We start from the raw sequence: 18,706 nt of genomic DNA on the forward strand, positions 1-18,706 counted from the left end.
GCTCTGTTTTAACTCCTTTGCAAGAGAGCACAACATTGCCTGAATATTTACCCATATAATTAGCAATGACAAACTTTCCCATGTAGATCATTTGAAGATCTGGTGCAAATGTCCATGTTATTCACTTTTCTTTAAAGTGGACCTATCATGCTATATTTGAAACATATATTGTAGGGCCATACCTATATAAAACATGTCTGCAAAGTTTTTTTTTCAAAATACCAAACAGATCATGCATTTTAGCCATGCCTCATTTCGCTCTATTTACTCTTTTTTAGCCCTGTTTTTGCAAGGGCTGCAAGTCTTCTTCGCTGCTTTTGTGGCAGACTACAGCGCCACCTACAGGCCTGGCATATGTACTACAGCGTCTCCAGTGCTTTCGAACGGCAACGGCCGTGGCTGTCTCCTCCTGATCGGTGGAGAGTTGCCCATATAGGCGGAGCTCCTCGTTTCTGACGTCAGAGATATTTCAAATCTGGATCAGTCTGTATCAGCTCCGTTGCAGCCCCGTTTTTAGAGATTTGGGTATGGAGGAAAAGAGAGAGGGTTGTGTTTTCTGACACTTGGTGAGTTCCCTGACGCACCGGGGACACATATTCATGTATAAAAGACGCACACAAGTGCATTTTGCATGATAGGTCCCCTTTAAGATCTCTTTTAGTCTCTATCAAGGAATTCTAAGAAAAATGGCTTAAATAATATATTATGTTTTTAATGGTGCGTCCTTACTTTGTCTGTCCAACTTCTGGTGCTGGGCAGGTAATTTAATGTGGGTTTAATGGATTTTTTTAAACCCAAAAATGCTGCCTGTATAACCAAAACCAAGAACTGAAAGACTGAAAAATGCTCCATAGAACTGAAGGGAATTGCACAGTGGGATGATCATTTGGTTTGACTTCTTGTCTGAAGGAGTGATATCTTCCACATTCAATAGCAATATGAATTCCTCTATAAGTGGAGCTTTAACAATGATTTTAGAATTGGTTCAACAGCTTTGTTATTTCCAGAGTAGCATGTGCTGCCACTAAAGATATAACAGGAGTTTCACCAGTTCATAACATCTCTGGGTGCCTTATCCCCTGACAGGGAATTATTTATCTTATTTAAGCACCAGATATGACCACAACATGAAGTTGTATAGTCACTGCTTGTTGAGATGCTATTCAGCAAACAGATATGTTGTATTTGTTGTGTTGCTGAAGGAAAGCAAACCTAATCTGGAGCTCTTTCAGAGACCTTTGCTCAATTTAATTGAATATGCCAAGGATCAAATAGTCATTATTGTCAACAGTGCATTACTAACTGTATGAGTGGATAGGGCCAAGCTCCTGTTGAATAACGCCAAATACAATTTTCATATTCACAACAGGGATGGAGTTTATAATCCTTGAACGACAATACAGTTTAACTTTGAATGTTTTTTTTATCAAACATATTTGTATTTAAAGTGAGAATATGTATTGTTCAGCCTTATCAGACTTAACAGCAGTATTGTCAAGATCAATCCAACAATCAATTAAACTATGACCGTAGGTGAGTTTGTCTCCCACACACATAGACAGGCAGTATGAGAAAAATAAAGACCTTTTTGAACATTAAAGCATGTAAACATGTCACACGAGAGCCACACAATACAAATATCAACCTGCACATTAGTATAATATGTCCTCTTTTAATTTGAATGTAATCTACAATGAAACATTTCAATTTAAGTGTTCCGCACCTAAAGACATCATCTATTATAAATGGCTCTGTAATATATTCAAAATAAACAAATAGTGTTGTTTTCAATGAACAAAGCCAGTAAGCCTTTTAAATGTAATTCAATGTAACAATAAATTCATCTTCTTTACTTAAATATGAACTTTCTAAAACATTGATAAATCACAGCTGTCCTCTCAGCAGTCTGTGTGGGCTGAGGTTATTTTAGTGAAGACAGATGCCACATCATTATATTACAAGCTGTGACATGCTGCTGTTTTATCCAAGTATTTATAGCCAACTCTAAAAACCTTCTAATGGCTGCCATCAGAGAAGGCTGGTACACACCAACAGTGACCAAGTGACCTTGCTCAAAGGTATTCTGCAGGACAGGTTATTGTCGTTTAAAAGTGACCAACAAACAAAGAACCTATACTTTGTCAACAACCTGCTGCTGTGTTCTGTGAGTCTTAAGCTGCACTATGTCCCCATCTACCTGCACCACATTTCCAATACATAGGCAGTGTTCAAACAAGCTTTTCCTTCCAACTATATCCTGTTATTTATTTCTGTAAAGGTTAATGCACCGCAGCACTTAATTATTTCAATAGATTTTCTATATGTTTAATGTGATATTTAACTCGAGGAAAGCCACATTTGAGTAGTTGCAGTTTTCTTTTTAAATCCAGTCTATAAAGTCTGATAGCAAATTGTTGGAGCAATTCTGACATTAGTGTAATATGTTCTTAAAAGATGACTAATGACTACGCCTTCAAGTACAACCTTTAATTAGTGCACAATTCCAATATTATGTTGTAAAAAAAAGAAAAGAAACCTCCTCAAAAGGGTATTCAAGTTCACTGGAAAACCATATATAAGTATGAGTTATTACTCTCCAGATATAGGTTCATTTAAAAAGAAGATTTGGTGGAAAACAGTCCTGTAATCGTGTGAATGAACACAAGTTTATTTATCGCAGCCCAGCGTATAAGGAACATTTACAAATGAAGTTACACGGCATTCAATAGAGTGCCACAGTAACGTGTCCTAAAACCCGGAAGTAAGTTAGCATTTTACCACTTCCGGTTTGTTCGACAAAAACGCAATGCAATTTCTCCATAGGATTTTGGAAAATAGCTGGAAATAAGGTCTGTGTTTGACACAAATTTAAGAGACGGATCACGTTTTGTTCTACCACATTAAATACATCAGCAGTGACCCCGCTGGTGATTTCTGAAGAGTTGACGTGTCTGAAAAACGATGGTTGTTAGCAAGTGGCTGAATAGGACTACAGAAGTTGTCGGGGCCGTTTTACGTCATTACGCCGAACACGTAAACACTCCCGCTAAGTTTGTTTTCCCCCGTATTCTGCTTAAAAGCAAGTACTTGCCTCCTGCAAACTGTTAAAACAAACGCTTCAACTTGTACCATTTTGAATCTGAGTTTTGAATATAGATCTTAAGTTGGCGTGACGTTGAAGCAGCGACCCTGCTGTAGTTTGTTTATAGCATAACGTTAGCATTTTGCTTCTGGCGACTAGATTTGTGATTAGAAAATTATAAAAGTAAGGTAGACATGTGGATATTATCCGGCTGAACAAAACGTGATCCGTCTCTTAAATGTGTGTCAACCACAGACCTTATTTCGAGCTATTTTCCAAAATCCTATGGAGAAATTGCATTGCGTTTTTGTCGAAGGAACCGGAAGGAGTTTACTTCCGGGTTTTAGGACGCGTCACTGTAGCACTCTATACCCATCACCCTTTATCTGCATTTATCCTATGCACTCTAGAGCCAGAGCTTAAAATCCAATAGCGCAATGGGATAGAAACATCAACCCCAGATCCACAATGACCCCATTGTGTCTGCTGCTAACTCCTACAGCTTCTCGACAACTTGAAAAGAGAAGAAGCATTTTCACCGTGAATCGAAACAGCTCATTAATTATCACAGCAGGTGGAGCGAGAGCAGCGTGGATTACAGCGTACCATGCACCTGTTCTGTAGCCTTTGTTGGACAAAATGGTGTGGGTACACAATAACACCTGTGTTGTCTATGGGTTGGTATAATAGGGAATTAATCCTCTAATTCTAGGTAACTGGTGTGTTTCTATAAACACTAACAAAGAAGTTAATTTATATGCATAAAAGAAACATTGATTAAATAGCTACATAGAGCTGTGTGCTCTAAAGTAGTGAGGAAGAATACCTTAATTGAGGTTAAGCATATTATTAAGCGTCAGTTTACCTATTCATACTGATCCAACCATGACTAAACATCTTTCTCTGCAACCTGTCTGCTTGAGGTATAAGAAAAGGAATCAATTAGGGTTTCATCAAAGCTGTGAATGAATGGGATAACAGGAATGTAGCTGCAGGCAGAAGAGTGTTATTTCTGTGTTGTTACCCTGCAGTTCTGCTCCTTTTTCATTTCCGCTTTCATTATTTGGAGGCAGATATAGAGTATTGCTATGGGAATAATACAGACTGAGATATAAATAGACTTTTAAAGAAGGAAAACTGTTAGCGGGGTTGGGTGAACTCAGTCATTTTAGATTGTAATTGTAACGTTGTTTCGGGAGTATGTTGTTCTTTTCCAGTCAACATAATCATGTGTGACCTCTCTTCCTCAAAGCATTTTTTTAAATTATTAAACATATATCATTGACATTTTTGAGACTTGTAATGAAAAATGAAGCATTTCAATTGATTATCATGTTGGCCGGCAGAGGCACACACATTAAAACGACCCAACAAATTCCATTGGGAGAAACGCACTTCAGTTTTAAAAACTATGCAAATATAAAAACACTAATGTGCCAAAACACATACAAATCAAGACACAACTTCACCAACTTGAGAACAAATGAGCAGCATTAACAAACGCTGCAAGAACCTCAAAACAAAATGGAAATCAGGGGACCCTAAAAAGTGACACACACAGCTGGGACTGGAGCACTTGTTGAGAATTATGAGGTTGGCTCACTGTCACTGGAAATGTATCAAAAATGTAAGTTTCATTGGCTTATTTTAACAATGTGATCGCATGATTCCTTCCGAAACTATTGCAGATCTGCTGCAGCTAACCGAGCTAACCTAGTTATTTCAAATACGCTGACGAAACACTTGCAATTATGAAACAGGATAACTGTGCCAACAATGACAGTTGGCTAATATTATAATCCCCAAACTACAAAAAGTGGTCCGGTCCGGATCACTTTAAAGTGTCCCTGTTTCAGTCGTTTTTCAAGCTTCTCGTAGCTTTTGAGTTTTAGTAAATGCTGCGCATGTTTTGTCAAATTAGTGAATGTTTTCTAGATGCTGAGCATGTGCTGTCAAGTTCATGAAGATGTTTCTTCTTTTGCATATGTTTTGTCTAATTTGTGTTTTTATAAATGTTTTGGGTCACGCGTTTGCACCTGTTGGCCACCGTAGAATTACATTAAAGTAAAAGTGTTTATATTAAACTAATGTATAACAAAGGTCATATTCAAATCTCTTTCAAAGCCAACACATTGTGCTGATAATAAATCAGGCTAAATAATAACTTCAGACATTATTTCATTAAAATCAAAAAGATAAGTGGAATGCAGTTCTTGTTAGAAATTGCATGTGTGTAACCCTCCTGTCCACAAGAGGCACTGTGTAGGGAAGCAGGTAGAAGTTCCTCACACGCTATAAATGGAGGCCTGGATGAGGACATCCTCCTCTTTGTCCTCAAACACCCACACCAGGATTGAGTGTTTGCTAGCTGTTCGCCATGTGTCTTTTGATTTAACAATGTAAGTAGAATCCTTTTCGATATTTCCACTTGAGTAACCTCAATGGTATTAAACACATGTGTTGTTCAATGTATTAATGAATATAATTTAATTCCAATTTGATATAATTGCGGCAGACATATTTGTTAACTTTAATTTGCAAGTAATATAAGTATTTTAATATGCAAATGCTGTAATCAGTTTGTTTCACCTGTTCTACTAGAACCATTGGCAACAGCTACCATCCCACCAACATACCCTGATACAATAAAACAAAGAAGTTTAAACTCTGTTTCCTGGTGGTTTGTGGCTCCAGTTTGAACATTCATCTCCAACAGTTCTGCAAGGCCAAAATATGACATACAGTGTAGGACGGCAGGCAGATAAGAGAGAAGAGACACATGTGACAGTTCCCTTGCCACTGCATGTCATTTCCCTCTGCCAAGATATGCCAACAGGACCTTGTATCTTTGCAAATATGAATAAATCCACAAATTATTTAAAAAATAAACGCAATCAAGGAGACATCTGTCATCACGTTAAACTTGGTCTGTGTTCCTTGAAGCTACCAACTCATTTTCTAAAATCTCATTTCCCACATTTCCTTGTTTGACAGGCATAGATAAAGGAGAACGCATCACTTCTTTCGGTCCATTTAAATGGGAGAGCAAACACTGATTAATTTTCCACAAGTGATTATAAAGCTGCGAAAATAACACAGGGGATGACTCTCACTGTGATGCATGTCCCCAATAAATAGTAGCATTTTAGAAAGTGACATGAGCACTTTTGTACTTTTTTAGAAGATTAATTGATTGATTCTCTTGTTTATCTTTCATTCATTGACTATTAAAGCATATCTTTTTCAGTTGCCAACTTGAATGAAATGCTTTAATAATATTGTCATACAACATTTATTGTCCTTTAACAAGGACATCTTATGCTCATTTTCAGGTTCATATTTGTATTGTGTGTCTCTACTGTGACATGTTTCCATGCTTTAATATTCAAAAAGCTCTTTATTTTTGTCATCCTACCTGTGCTGCAGGACCTCTTTTCACCCTCTGTCTGAAACCAGAGCTCAGTCTGCTCTGATTGGTTAGCTGGCCTGCTCTGTTACGATTGGTCAATTGCTCAGAGATGTGTTGGAAATTTCCAAAACCTTAGCATATCACGCACAATGTGTGCGCTAGCCCAGGGGTTCCCAAACGTTGCCCTGCCAAGGACCCCATATAGCATTATCCTCTGGCGGGGACCCCCCTGTTGCAATTTTTTTTAAATGATGTGTACAAGTGCCTCCGAACATGCCGTGCGTTGCCACTACATTTGGGGCCTTCTGCCTGATCAAAGCTGTCACTCCGCTTTCTTTGCCTGTCATAGTCCCACTGCCCCATCTGAACACACACCCACACAACAAGACCAGTCAAGTCCATTTGAGATGATGTACTCATCTAAAACTTGGAAAATGTCTCGTGGTCCTACCTTCCAGTGCTTTGCAAAATAATATTTTCTCAACAAAGTTGTCTTCTGAAATAAGTCTGATGTATGCTAGCAATTCTGCGACATTTGCTACATCCGTGCTCTCGTCCAGCTAAAGAGCGAAATATTCACTAGCTCTCACTTGCTCCAAAAGCTGGGCAGATACTCAGTTTCACTCTCAGTAGCGGCAGCTCGATTCTGATTGGCTTGAAGGGCGGTCGTGTGATTCAAAAACAAAAAATATTAAAAGATTGGCATCAAAGGACACATAGATTGATAGATATGCAGTTATTAATAACATCTAAAAAAAAAAAAACCGCGTGACCCCCCTGCGGCACCCGGGGGGGTCGGGGCCCCCACTTTGAAAAACACTGCGCTAGCCAATCGAAGTACAGTGTGCATAGTGATGTCATTATTTTACGGAAGTAAACAGGAGTCCAATCGAGTGTTCCAGGCAGGGGGGGGGGAGTTTGTGGGAGAGAAACTCCATCTAGAAGGAACTTTTACAGTTCAGACCATTTACATGCAAAACAATCTATTAAGCTCACTACAATAAAGGAAAAAGCCCAAACAGCATAGCAGAGCCTCTTTTTGATATTATTGAACACCACAATGGGAAATTCCAGACATATCGTCTCAGTGAAATTTAAATGTACTAATCTTTGGGAAAGCATAATGTGCAAAATGGCTATATTGTCTACATCCAATACAATGGCTTGTTGTGTAATACATTTGGCTGCTGTAGAACTTTTGGAATAAGTCCTAGCTCTCATTTTTTGATTTGAGTGTTTTTGGCATTGCTGTTGTATTGTTCTTTTACAAACATTGTTACTGCGAAGTGATTATCAATCACGCCTCTGTTATACATCCCCAAATATAGTCTAATATATGTGCAGACAATGAAACCAGACACAAACCATTCTGTGTTGAATTAGTACAGAAAAAACGAGGTGTAATTCTGAGCAGTATCCCATATACAATGCAATGGCAGTAGTGAAAATAAGCTTGGATGGCATGAGAAGAGTTTTATATTTTTCCTGTGAATAGGCGGTGATGAAAGCATCTGCACTCCCAGCCACCCCGATCTCACAAACATCTCAAATTTGAACCCGATTTGAAAATGTAACAATCATGCACTGGTCCATATACACTTTTATGTTGCAATTAATCATGGCGGTGTCAAAAGGACAAGGCGGTGATTTTCATGGTGACAGAATGATTCACTGAGAGAGCACAAGCAGGAGAAAGAGGGAGAGAGGCAGACAGAAAGATCGCAGCCATGACGTAATCAGATTTTCTTCTTGTTATTAACTGTCATTATCTTTCTTCTTTTCAATCAGTGCTTGCTTGTGCTCTGAGGATGTTGTAATGAGTGGCAATGGGAAGCTATTATTGATATGTCACCAGCTTGCTTCAGTAATATCAGCTGGCGACAGATCTTAAACATAATACCAGACACTTTTACCAAATGCGGTACATTATATTTGGCTCTCTCAAAGCTAAACTTGGAAGCATTTGTCATGTTGGGTGTTTCCATTATAATAACTAATAACATGCACATAATGAACCAGGAGAAGGAAGAGCAGGAGCATCTAAAGCTGCTTTTAATGTTAGTGTCACTAGGACTTTAACACTATTCAAGTCTACACTTGAATAAAGTGTCACTCAAGTTGTAAAAACAAAATAAGGGGGGATGGTGGATTTTATCATATGGGGACATAATTTGTGCTGATAACCCGTAGAGGATGGGAGACCAACCAGCATAAAGATAATTATTATACTCCTAAATCAACATGCATGTTATGGATGTTCAGATACTCCTTTCATTGCTCTTGACCAAGGCACCTCAGAATTAGAGTCGGTCCCCGGGCTGCCATGGCACCACTAACATTTAGGGTCAAATGCAGAGGACAATTAGTGCAAAATCTTTTTTTCACTTTAATTTAAAGGGGGGGAGGGGATACAAAAATGTGGTTATAATGGAAGTATATGGTACAAATCTTGTAGGTTAACAGTCCCTCATTTATTATTCAGATGGATCGACTGATTATACTAATAATAAAGTCAAAATAGTTTTTAGAATATTGAATTATAGTGTATTTTTTCAAAAAAGCAGTTACTGGTATACGATCAAAACTGGTATCTAAAGGGTTACATTCGTATCGTAATTAATTAAATCATTATGCAAATTAAACACTTCATGAAAAATGTGACGGAAAAAATTAGAAAAATATTGATCCGTCATCATTTTATTGCAGTTCAAATACAAATATTTTATGTTAACATTCCCAATGTTACTTTTTTTAACAGGGCATTAAGTGCAAATTGAAATTATTTACAACATATGAAAATATATTAAAAGATTATACAGATGATACAAAATAGGACCAATGTTGTCAATGGCTGCCTACTCCACTCTCCCCCATCTCATAGAAGTTTCCAAAGATTTTCATAATCATGTTTTTTGGTCTCAATTTCTCTGGCTCTTGCTTTCGGATTGTTAGCTAAGCAATGGCTTTGAAGCCAAGTCTTGACATATACCTCTGGTCTGAACTTGTTCAGTGGAAGGCCAACACACTTGATGAAAAGCAAGGCTGACATGCTGTTTACCTCTAGGGAGCTTCTAGTTGTGGTTAAAATGTTCATCTGACTAAACCCACGTTCACACTCAGCTGTGGAGATGACCAGAGTGTTCACTGCTTGAAGGAGGGGTTTCAGCTCTTCTGGTGCTGGTGGTATCATTTCATCACCAGTTTTGAGTCTTACCAGCTAGCTAACACGAGAGAAAAACGTAGCTAAACTCCAAACTAAGTTGTTATTGCTGCTTATGTCCATAGATTCCACCTTTGGTGACTAAAGTAGTGAGTAATGACTACGATTACTGATTCTTGGCTTACCTGAAATGTTATTTTTAGTATTTTTAGTAAGTCCCTCAGATCGTGTTGTCCTCCTAGTTGCTTGGCCATTGTGATGACCGTGACCTACGCTTCTGGCATCGATCAAACAGGCGCATCACGGCGCTCTGGCGCCCTCTAGGGCACTCGCATAGTATAGCGTCAGTGACTTGGTAAAAATGTCATTGCGTGTGTGCGTGCTCCCTCCCATTTTACTCAAAATGCGCAAAATTAATGTTGAAATAGCAGTAATACCAGTGCCACGTTCATTGATAAAATTACATAAGGGATGGAAAGGGGGAATGGCAGTTTTAGAAGGGGGATGATTTTGACCGTTTTTATTTCAGTGGGGATGCCATCCCCCCTCATCCCCCCTCAACTCGAGTACTGAGTGTCAGACATCACAATGTATGATGAGAAGAAGCAAGTGGATGTTGCATAGCAACAGGAAACATATTCTTTCTTTGTGGAGGATCAAATAAATGTATAAACACAACTGCAAATGTAGCATTAAATGTTGTTTAAGCTCTTGAGGTTCTTTGTTACAAAATAATAAAGCCAAGGCTGTGGTGATGGAACTTTTTCCTAAGGTTTGATCACAGCAGTGCCAAAACCATTCAGTTAAATCATGTTGAGATGCTTCCATATGTATTCAAAGGTAGAGAAAGAGGTATCAAGGCTAAAATGTCTGGTCCACATGAAGAGATGGTTAAGTGAGTAAAGCAGTTGTCGAGGCCTTATAGGCAGATTTAAATTGCATCTTTAGTAGTATTTTCCTCTCTCTTTTACTTCCGGTCAAATACACTATTCGGAAGTCGCCCATTTATTTGTTTGAAAATAGAAAACTGTTAATATATTTGCATCTTAAAAAAAGCATGAAAACCTGACAATAAAAATAAAATGTGCAGCGCAGACACTGTAGCTTTAATTACTTTTAGGGATTCTTGCTGATCTACAGCATAATCAGCTCCTTTTGTCCTTCCCACCCATTTTTCTTTTCACTTTCCATTAACAGCAGCCCCGTTTTAGGCAGTGCTTGCAACGAGAGGACGTGTTTGGCAGTGTTTAGCACCTTGGGATTGCTGTGAGCAATGAAAGGTGCTTTATAAATCGAATTTAATATTATTATTATTATGTTTACTTGCAGCAGGAAATAGAACAACATTTGATTGCTTAAACATAAAACGGGTGCTGAAATAATCTAATCCTTTAAGAAGGTATCTAACTAAATCTATTTATATAATTATATTTCCTTTCACTTTAGCACATTGTTTACCTGCATGCAGCTGTTTCCAAGTCTAAAATCGACAGTACACTCACTTTGCCTGCAGATTTATCATGTGGCCACAAACAAGACTCAAAATGAATGAAATGTTGCTCTGTAACTAACCTGACATGCCAGATGGTTGGTAACACAGCACCATCTGAGAAACCGTCATTGGAAACTAATTGGAAAAGGGCTGGCACTTTCCTAAAATATTCGGCAAGTGATTGGATGAACCATCTGTCTAATCACAGCCTAACTTTAACCAACCAGATCAATGTCGGGGAAGCTTGTGCGATGTTCTGACTGGAACCACACCATTAGCTCCTCTTAGTATAGTGATTGGTCTATACACAGTACTTGTAACCTGGCAACATTTATCTTTGTATGAAATGATAACCCTGCAAGATTCACGTAATCACCTGAGTTCACGGAATCCAAGTATCTTGCAAGACAACTCTGTCACTGCTGAATGAAAGAGCAACTGTGGCCACGTTTGACATTAAAACTACAAAAGGTGTTTGCCAATATGAGTGGTGCAGTGATGAGGTATTTTTGTAGGCCGACCCAGAAGTTAGCATTGCAAGGGCTCCCTCGTCAAAAAGCTAATGGTTTTCCCCATTGGATTTCAGTATATTGTAGAAAAGCTTTGTGGCCAACAAAAATGTTTGATAGATTTTTTTGATTTTTTATAAGTTAAATAGGTCACATGTTCGCAACCACCATTTTTATGACACAAAGACGCTACAGACATTCGAGAGTAGAGCATTGACTGACATATTTTAAACGTTAAAATCTCTTAAGTTTGAGTTAACCACAGACTTTATTTCCGGCTTTTAGCCACAAACAAGGTTGAACAAATGTAAGTTTGAGACGAGAAAACCTGAAGTTTACAACTTGCCCCTATACGGTTCCAACAATGATTGCAATCATTCCATGTTTAAAATTACTTCATGACTTTCTGGAAATTAATGTTTTTTTCAGTGTTGAGTATTTCTAATAAATGAAAGCACAATATGTTTGACATGTTGGCGCTGTGAGCCTGAAAATACACTGGACACACAATTTGGTCTTTTCCAAATGGACAAACAGGAAAATCTTAATATAAAGTGCGTTGCGGAATAAATTAATTGCAGTCTCCAAATAACTAAAGCAGAATATAAATTAGTATAGCTAGAAACAAAGATTTAAAATATGAAATACTAGAGAAACTGGTTGAGACCGGGCTTGCAATGAGATGAAATTGAAAATAGAGCTGACAACAGCTCATTTTGCAGCAAGACCCAGGGCAGCAGCTACAACGACTTAATGAGTTTCATCACAAGCTAAGGGAGCCTTTGAAGGCTGACTGGGCAGCAACATTCAATCAAATACTTATAAACCTAATAATAAGGTTTTGTTATGCAGCGTGACTGTGGAAAACAGCACAAATAGAATGGTCACAGTTTAAATGTAATATCAGTGCTCATTCTTAAAACTGAAAAGAAAGTATTTTAACTGCAATACTTGATGATACTGTATAATGATTGGAAATCAAGACAACAACACTACGTTTTTTCATCTTATAATTTCCCACTTATAACTTTTGACAGAAAATGTAAGATTAGCATTTATTAAACAACTATTTGATATGCCAAGATTTGACAGATCATTCGGCAACATTTGACTACATTCTCCTTCTGAGCTAATGCTATGATAAAACAATGCAAATATAGACAGAGTGTAAAAATGTTCTTCTTGCCCACAAAGCCCTTGGTCAGGAACCACCCTATCTTAAAGATCTCATAATACCCTACTACTAGGGCATTGCCTTCCAAGAATGCAGCAGGGAAATTAGTGGTTCGTAAGTCTCTGAAATTACAATAGGCGCTTTCACACCAAGTACTTTTCCCGGAACTTTTATTTCCTGGAAATATCTAGTAAATCGCGTTCACACCGGAATAAGTCCCTGAGGGAGCCGCTGACGTCACTTATTCTTCTTCTTCTGCTTTGGGTTTACTGGCAGGCCGCAAACAACTTCACGGCATATACTGCCACCCGAAGTCCCCGGCCGGAAGTCCCCGGAGTAGCCTTCCGAGTAAATAGCCAGAAGTGCTGACACCTCCTCATCACTCCACCGCTCCCATGTTTTTGTTTGTGTTGCCATAAGTTAGTCTCTCTCCGTTGGTGCGCTGGGCTAATGCTAATGCTAATAATGCTAATGCGAGCAAATACAATGTCGGCTTCACAAAAACTTTTAAGAGTTTTACGGGGCGTGGTTTGCAATTCGCCCAGCCAATCAGAAATTGGAACCTTTTTCTCCCCAGGAAAGTACCTGCTCTCTAACAGGGACTAAAAAGGGGTGAAAAGGTTTGCAAAATAAAGTTCTAGTTCCAGATCTTTTTGGTGTGAATGCAAAATCCCAGGAACTATCCGAACTATCCTGGGAAAAGTACTCCGGTGTGAAAGCGCCTATTGGGAGCCAGAGCCTTTTGCTATCAAGCTCCAGTTCCTGTTAGGGGAGCAGACACTCTGTCCACTTTTAAGATAAAACTTTCCTTATTGATAAATCTTATAGTTAGGGCTGGCTCAGGCTTGCTCTGAACCAGCCCCTAGTTTTGCGTCTATCAGATTTGACTGTCGGGGGACTTCCACCACTTCTCTTTCGCTCTGTATGCACTCATGTCCTCCTTATCTGTTTGTCCTTATCTCCCAAAAATAAAAGTTACCAACTAAGCTTCCCTGGAGTTTCTGTGTCTCTCACCTGCAGCTTGTCAGTATTTAAGGCTACTCCTGGATCATGAGTCGTGGCTGTGCTTGTTGCTGTGGTCCTGCCTGACGTTCACCTAACTACTTTTTGCGGTACCAAGAAATGTGTTGACATCCACCTGGATCCATCATCCTTTTCTTGAATATATATACACATTATCCATCTAACACTTAGTCTGTCTATGTTGTGAATGTATTATCTTTTTGATTTATACACAAGACACCTACTGAAGGTCTGTCCGTCTTTGGAGAGGGATCCTTCCTCTGTTGCTCTCCCCGAGGTTTCTTACGTTTTTCTATCGTGGGGTTTCTTTGGGGGGTTTTCCTTGTACCAAGCGAGCATCTAAGGACAGAGGGTGTCACATTGTGTAAAAACTGCAAAGCCCCCTTGCACAAATGTGTAGTTTGTAATATTGGGCTATATACTGATAACATTGGATTGGTTGATTTGAACCAACCATGGAAAACATACCAAAAACTTAAGATTAAAGCAACCTCTACTGGTCAAAATATTGTTTTCATGCTGATTACAAATATATATTTCCCCTTTCTCTTGCTACTGACTAAAGACATCTGTATGAGTTCTCAAAGGAGATTAAAGTGATGTTTGCAGGACTGGTGAGCCCATTGGGACTGTACTTCTGAAATCTATCCATGAAACATGTCAGAGTTTGTTTGCTGGGTTTTGATTTATACTGAGGGTACAATACAACTTTGACAGGCCGTGATAAACTCCCCACAGGGGGGAATAACTTGTAACTTCCCAAGTTGAAAGTGTTTTCTTTCTCAATTTCCATAGATGGTCCCAACTTCATATATTTGCAGTTAAAACAAATTCTGCCTATGGATGTAGTAACAGACTATAATTAGTTAACCTAAAATGTACTTTCTATCCAGGCAAGCAAGTTAATTTTTCCACTGGTATTCTGGCTCAAACATTAGCTAAATATAATTTTAACAAACAATTGACATACGTGGAGAGCTGCCAACATGAACAACCTTTCACACTCATAATGCTTATCCAGGTGTTTTCACATATACTTGCTCATTAAACCTCTTCTCAGGACTGTGTGGGTGTTCAAAAACGGTATTTAACCAACATCTGACTCTCCCATTAGTTATTTTCATCCACCAGAATGTGAACTTTCTCTTAATGATTTAGAACAAATGGATGAAGTTTGGTGACTTTAGCAAACTTGGCAGAGATGAACTGTGTGGGTGTGCAGGACTTTAAAAGTGTTGTTTGTGTTTCTCCAATACATAAAGAAAGTATTTTTAATGGGTTAAAAAAGCCACTTTGAAGATGTAGGAGGATGTCTTGCTATGATAAGGATGATATTGGAGTCAATGTTTTCACAAAAATTACTGTCAAGGTGCTCCAGTAAAAGTCATTTTGTTTTAAAATGTTTTCTTCTGGCTGGTTCTCAATGGCGAACATTTGCTGTGATCACAATATGAGTTTCTATGTGTCTGATACAATGACAGCCCGCATAGCTCATTATTTTTAATTAATTCCATGCTTTTTTGTCCATTACTGCAACTTTTACTGACACAAGCTGTGTGTGTTAATGATCATTCATGCTTAACAGCCTTGAACAAGCGTTTGATAACTTTATTTTTGTATTCTTGGTTGAATTGCCTTATCTTAAGAGACAGCATTTCTTATGTTTTTGTACTCATTTACATTTGTAGTACTTTCAATGCCTCTTTCACAGCCTGCACCAGTACATTGATACATCTGCCTTTATTTGCTATGCTTCTTCTGGCATACCATCTGCTTCATATGAAACCCGATCAAACTCATTCTTCCTGTGTTTTTAAAGCTTTCCAAGATGTTTCATTTGTGCAATTGTTGATATAAGGTTAAGGTTAAGGTTTTTATGCACCATATATAACACTAAAGAATATTGTTTTTCTGCGTGAAACCGATGCTCTTTCAGATTGTATCGCTACTTAACATTTTGTTATGTCTTCGCAAGATGTGGCTACATCAAAACCTTTCAATGTCTTATACCAAAGATCTTTTTTGCAATCTACAATATAATGTCGAAAGGAGCGACCAAACAGCCGTTACATTCTTGTAATCATCTCATGTAAGTGACTTTGATTGTTTGCCTGCTGAGTCAGGGAAAAAGCTAATTATCAGCAAAGTGACTTAGCCACTGACACAGAAACAGTCTGGGGATACTGACCAGCTAAAACCCTACAGATCTCTTTTCCTCCATTAATCGTAGGAAAAAGATTTAGCGGTGCAGAACTTTAATCGCTTAAGGCCCCATTTACATGGGAACTGCAAACTAACCGCAAATTAACCGAATTCGATATAAAAAAAGTCTTCCGTTCACACGGATACAGCTCAATAAACGTGTCCCTTCACACGAGACCGCTCGACCCGCTGGAGACGCTGCAGTACTTATGCCGGGCCTGTAAGTGGCGCTGTACTTCCGCCACAAAATACACCAAAAGCAGCGAAGAAGACCCCCGAGCATGGTTGCCATGGTTGCCCGGTTGCCCTTCTGTTTATTCTCCACGGAGGATTTAGCAACATGTAGTTCATGTAGTTCTCCATGTCCACTTGTTGTGGATGGTTGTGGTAGAGGAGCTGTAGATTTTGCACTAACATCTGTAGCATGGTCAGTAGCTACTGACGGTTTCGTTCCCGTGTAAACAGCACCTAAGGCTCCCTGCAAAATCACAACGGGGAGAACCTCACTCATCACACCATCAACCAGGAAGTACCTGAGAGACGGAAATCATATTGACCTTGTAGTCACCTCTCACCGGGCTCATAATTGCAGGACATAGGAATGCTCAGGACTCCATTACCATACACCCATGGACGATGATTAATGACGCAGTGGGAACAAACAGCGAGTGAGCTCTCTCAAACAGCGCTGGTAAGCTCCTGTGCCACCAAACACGGACGCATATGCTTCAGATAATTCAAAGACCTTGTCATGCTCTTCAAAAAGTTGATAAAAAAGTGTGTACGTCCTGCATTTGCTTACATGTGCACATTGGTGTGTCCCTGCATGCACATGTATTAGGGTGTTCAGCGATACTTCTGTATGGAGTCATTACTGTCGTGTCACAGTGATTAGATTAATTGGCCTGAGTGTAACCATCAATAACACAAATGTGTCTGTTTCCTAAATCTGATCTACCTTTTTTAATGACTACATCCCATGACTAAATTAGCGCTAGTAATCAATCAAAGGTAAACTGTAATGACTGTAACATTGGTGCTGGTGACAGCTACTTTAAATGGCTGCGAGGTACAATATATGTTATGTGTGGCTGTGTCTGTATAGAGCTTGTATCCACCAGCATATTTTAGCAAACAACGTGTCTGTGGAAGGCACCAGGATCTAGGAGTGTGCTGTTGCAGTTCAAATTGTTAAATGTTCCTGTTTGAAGAGCAAAATTGTAACTCCTAGTGGTCTGCTGATAAAGAAAGAAAAAAGACTCCCGTCAGCAACATGCAACGCAGTTTCTTTTCCTCTGTAAACAGCAGGGATCTGTGTGCTGTAAAGGCAGGTCCCAACGGACGAGCAGCATGTTGTATCTTCAACAGTAACTTACAGATGGGGCTGGTTTCCCTCCTTTCGCAGTGCAGACAAGGGTGAAATTCTGGGCCTGGTATCGACTGAATGGGGCTGGAGTGTTCTCTGCCACCACTGATATGTTGTTTGGAGGCGCTGTGGACGACAGAAAGAAGTTTTTGTCAAGCAATATTCCAAAACATTTCATGAACACAAAATGCAACATCAGATGTTTTTTAACTAATATGCGTCATTTATTCTGGGAATGTTGCGAACATGCCCCCACCACCTTTTGAAATGGGCGATTTTATCCCCACCACATTTTAGAATAAAAAGTACAATTTGAGTCTGAATAACATACGAAAACCTTTCAAAAACCTTTTTTTTACACAATAAGAAATATGGTAATATATAAATATAGAATAAATACATGTGCATTGTAAAAAAAAAAACATAACCCATGTATTAATTATTATAAAAATAACGTATGAACTGTAAATGTAAACATTTCTTGACACAGTTTCTTCTTTTCCCAGTCTTGGTCATAATCTACTTAGACCTCAAACTGATCTCCCATTGTATTGCCTAAATGTGTATCTGGTGAAGACCATTAGAAAATCTTCTGACCCCTATGTCCCCACCACTTTTCAACACATAGTGATGCCCTTGCTTGAGCTGTTATAAAACATCTGTTTTTTGTTTTCTCAGTGTAATCCAATAATTATTTTTGTGTTGAAATGTCTTCCTAGAGTTATATAGGTGGATGTAGTACCAGCAATGCTGATAGCAGAGTAAGAGCATGGAAGTGAGAGCAGGGATAGAGCAATGCTGTTCTGCCCTGATATTTAAAAAAAACGACTAAAACAAATCTGCAGACCTGCTTTATCTATCTTATGCATAAACCTGCTGAGCGAATCTACGCTTAAAATGGTAACTGAATGGTCGGGACAATATGTTAAATCCTCCCAGGGGCTTATGTGAGTCAGATGAGGCTGATAAGGTTGAAAATCTCATACATATCATATCACTAACCCCCCATCTAAATCTCTCTAGGGATCCCAGCAAGTATGTCATGGCAGCGTAAAGGGAAAACATGCAAGCAAGACTTCACAGCATTATAAAGGAGCAGCGGGAGGGAAAGGAGATAATTAATGGAAATCTCCCACATCCCACGGAAAATCAGCTGTTCAACATTCAGCACTCTTGTCATTGTATGGTGGTTTAAACATGAACATGAAGACTCATTGATATGTTGCTGTTTTAGGGAAATATCGACAAGCACATTTTAACTGACGAAACTGCAGCAGATGACCAGCTGC

At 38.8% G+C, this 18,706-nt stretch overlaps 1 protein-coding gene across 2 annotated transcripts in view; it reads right to left on the reverse strand.

The window, feature by feature from the left end:
* The window catches only part of LOC117446229 (immunoglobulin superfamily member 21-like), a 309,817-nt gene that overhangs the window by 29,185 nt on the left and 261,926 nt on the right, over window positions 1-18,706 (reverse strand). For both annotated transcript variants that reach the window (XM_034082290.2, XM_071203327.1), the window contains exon 5: window positions 17,428-17,543. In XM_034082290.2, the coding sequence (XP_033938181.1) occupies window positions 17,428-17,543 (116 nt within the window). The remainder of the gene's footprint in view (window positions 1-17,427; window positions 17,544-18,706) is intronic.

The sequence above is a fragment of the Pseudochaenichthys georgianus genome, chromosome 5 (assembly GCF_902827115.2).
Source record: "Pseudochaenichthys georgianus chromosome 5, fPseGeo1.2, whole genome shotgun sequence".
Lineage (NCBI taxonomy): Eukaryota > Metazoa > Chordata > Actinopteri > Perciformes > Channichthyidae > Pseudochaenichthys > Pseudochaenichthys georgianus.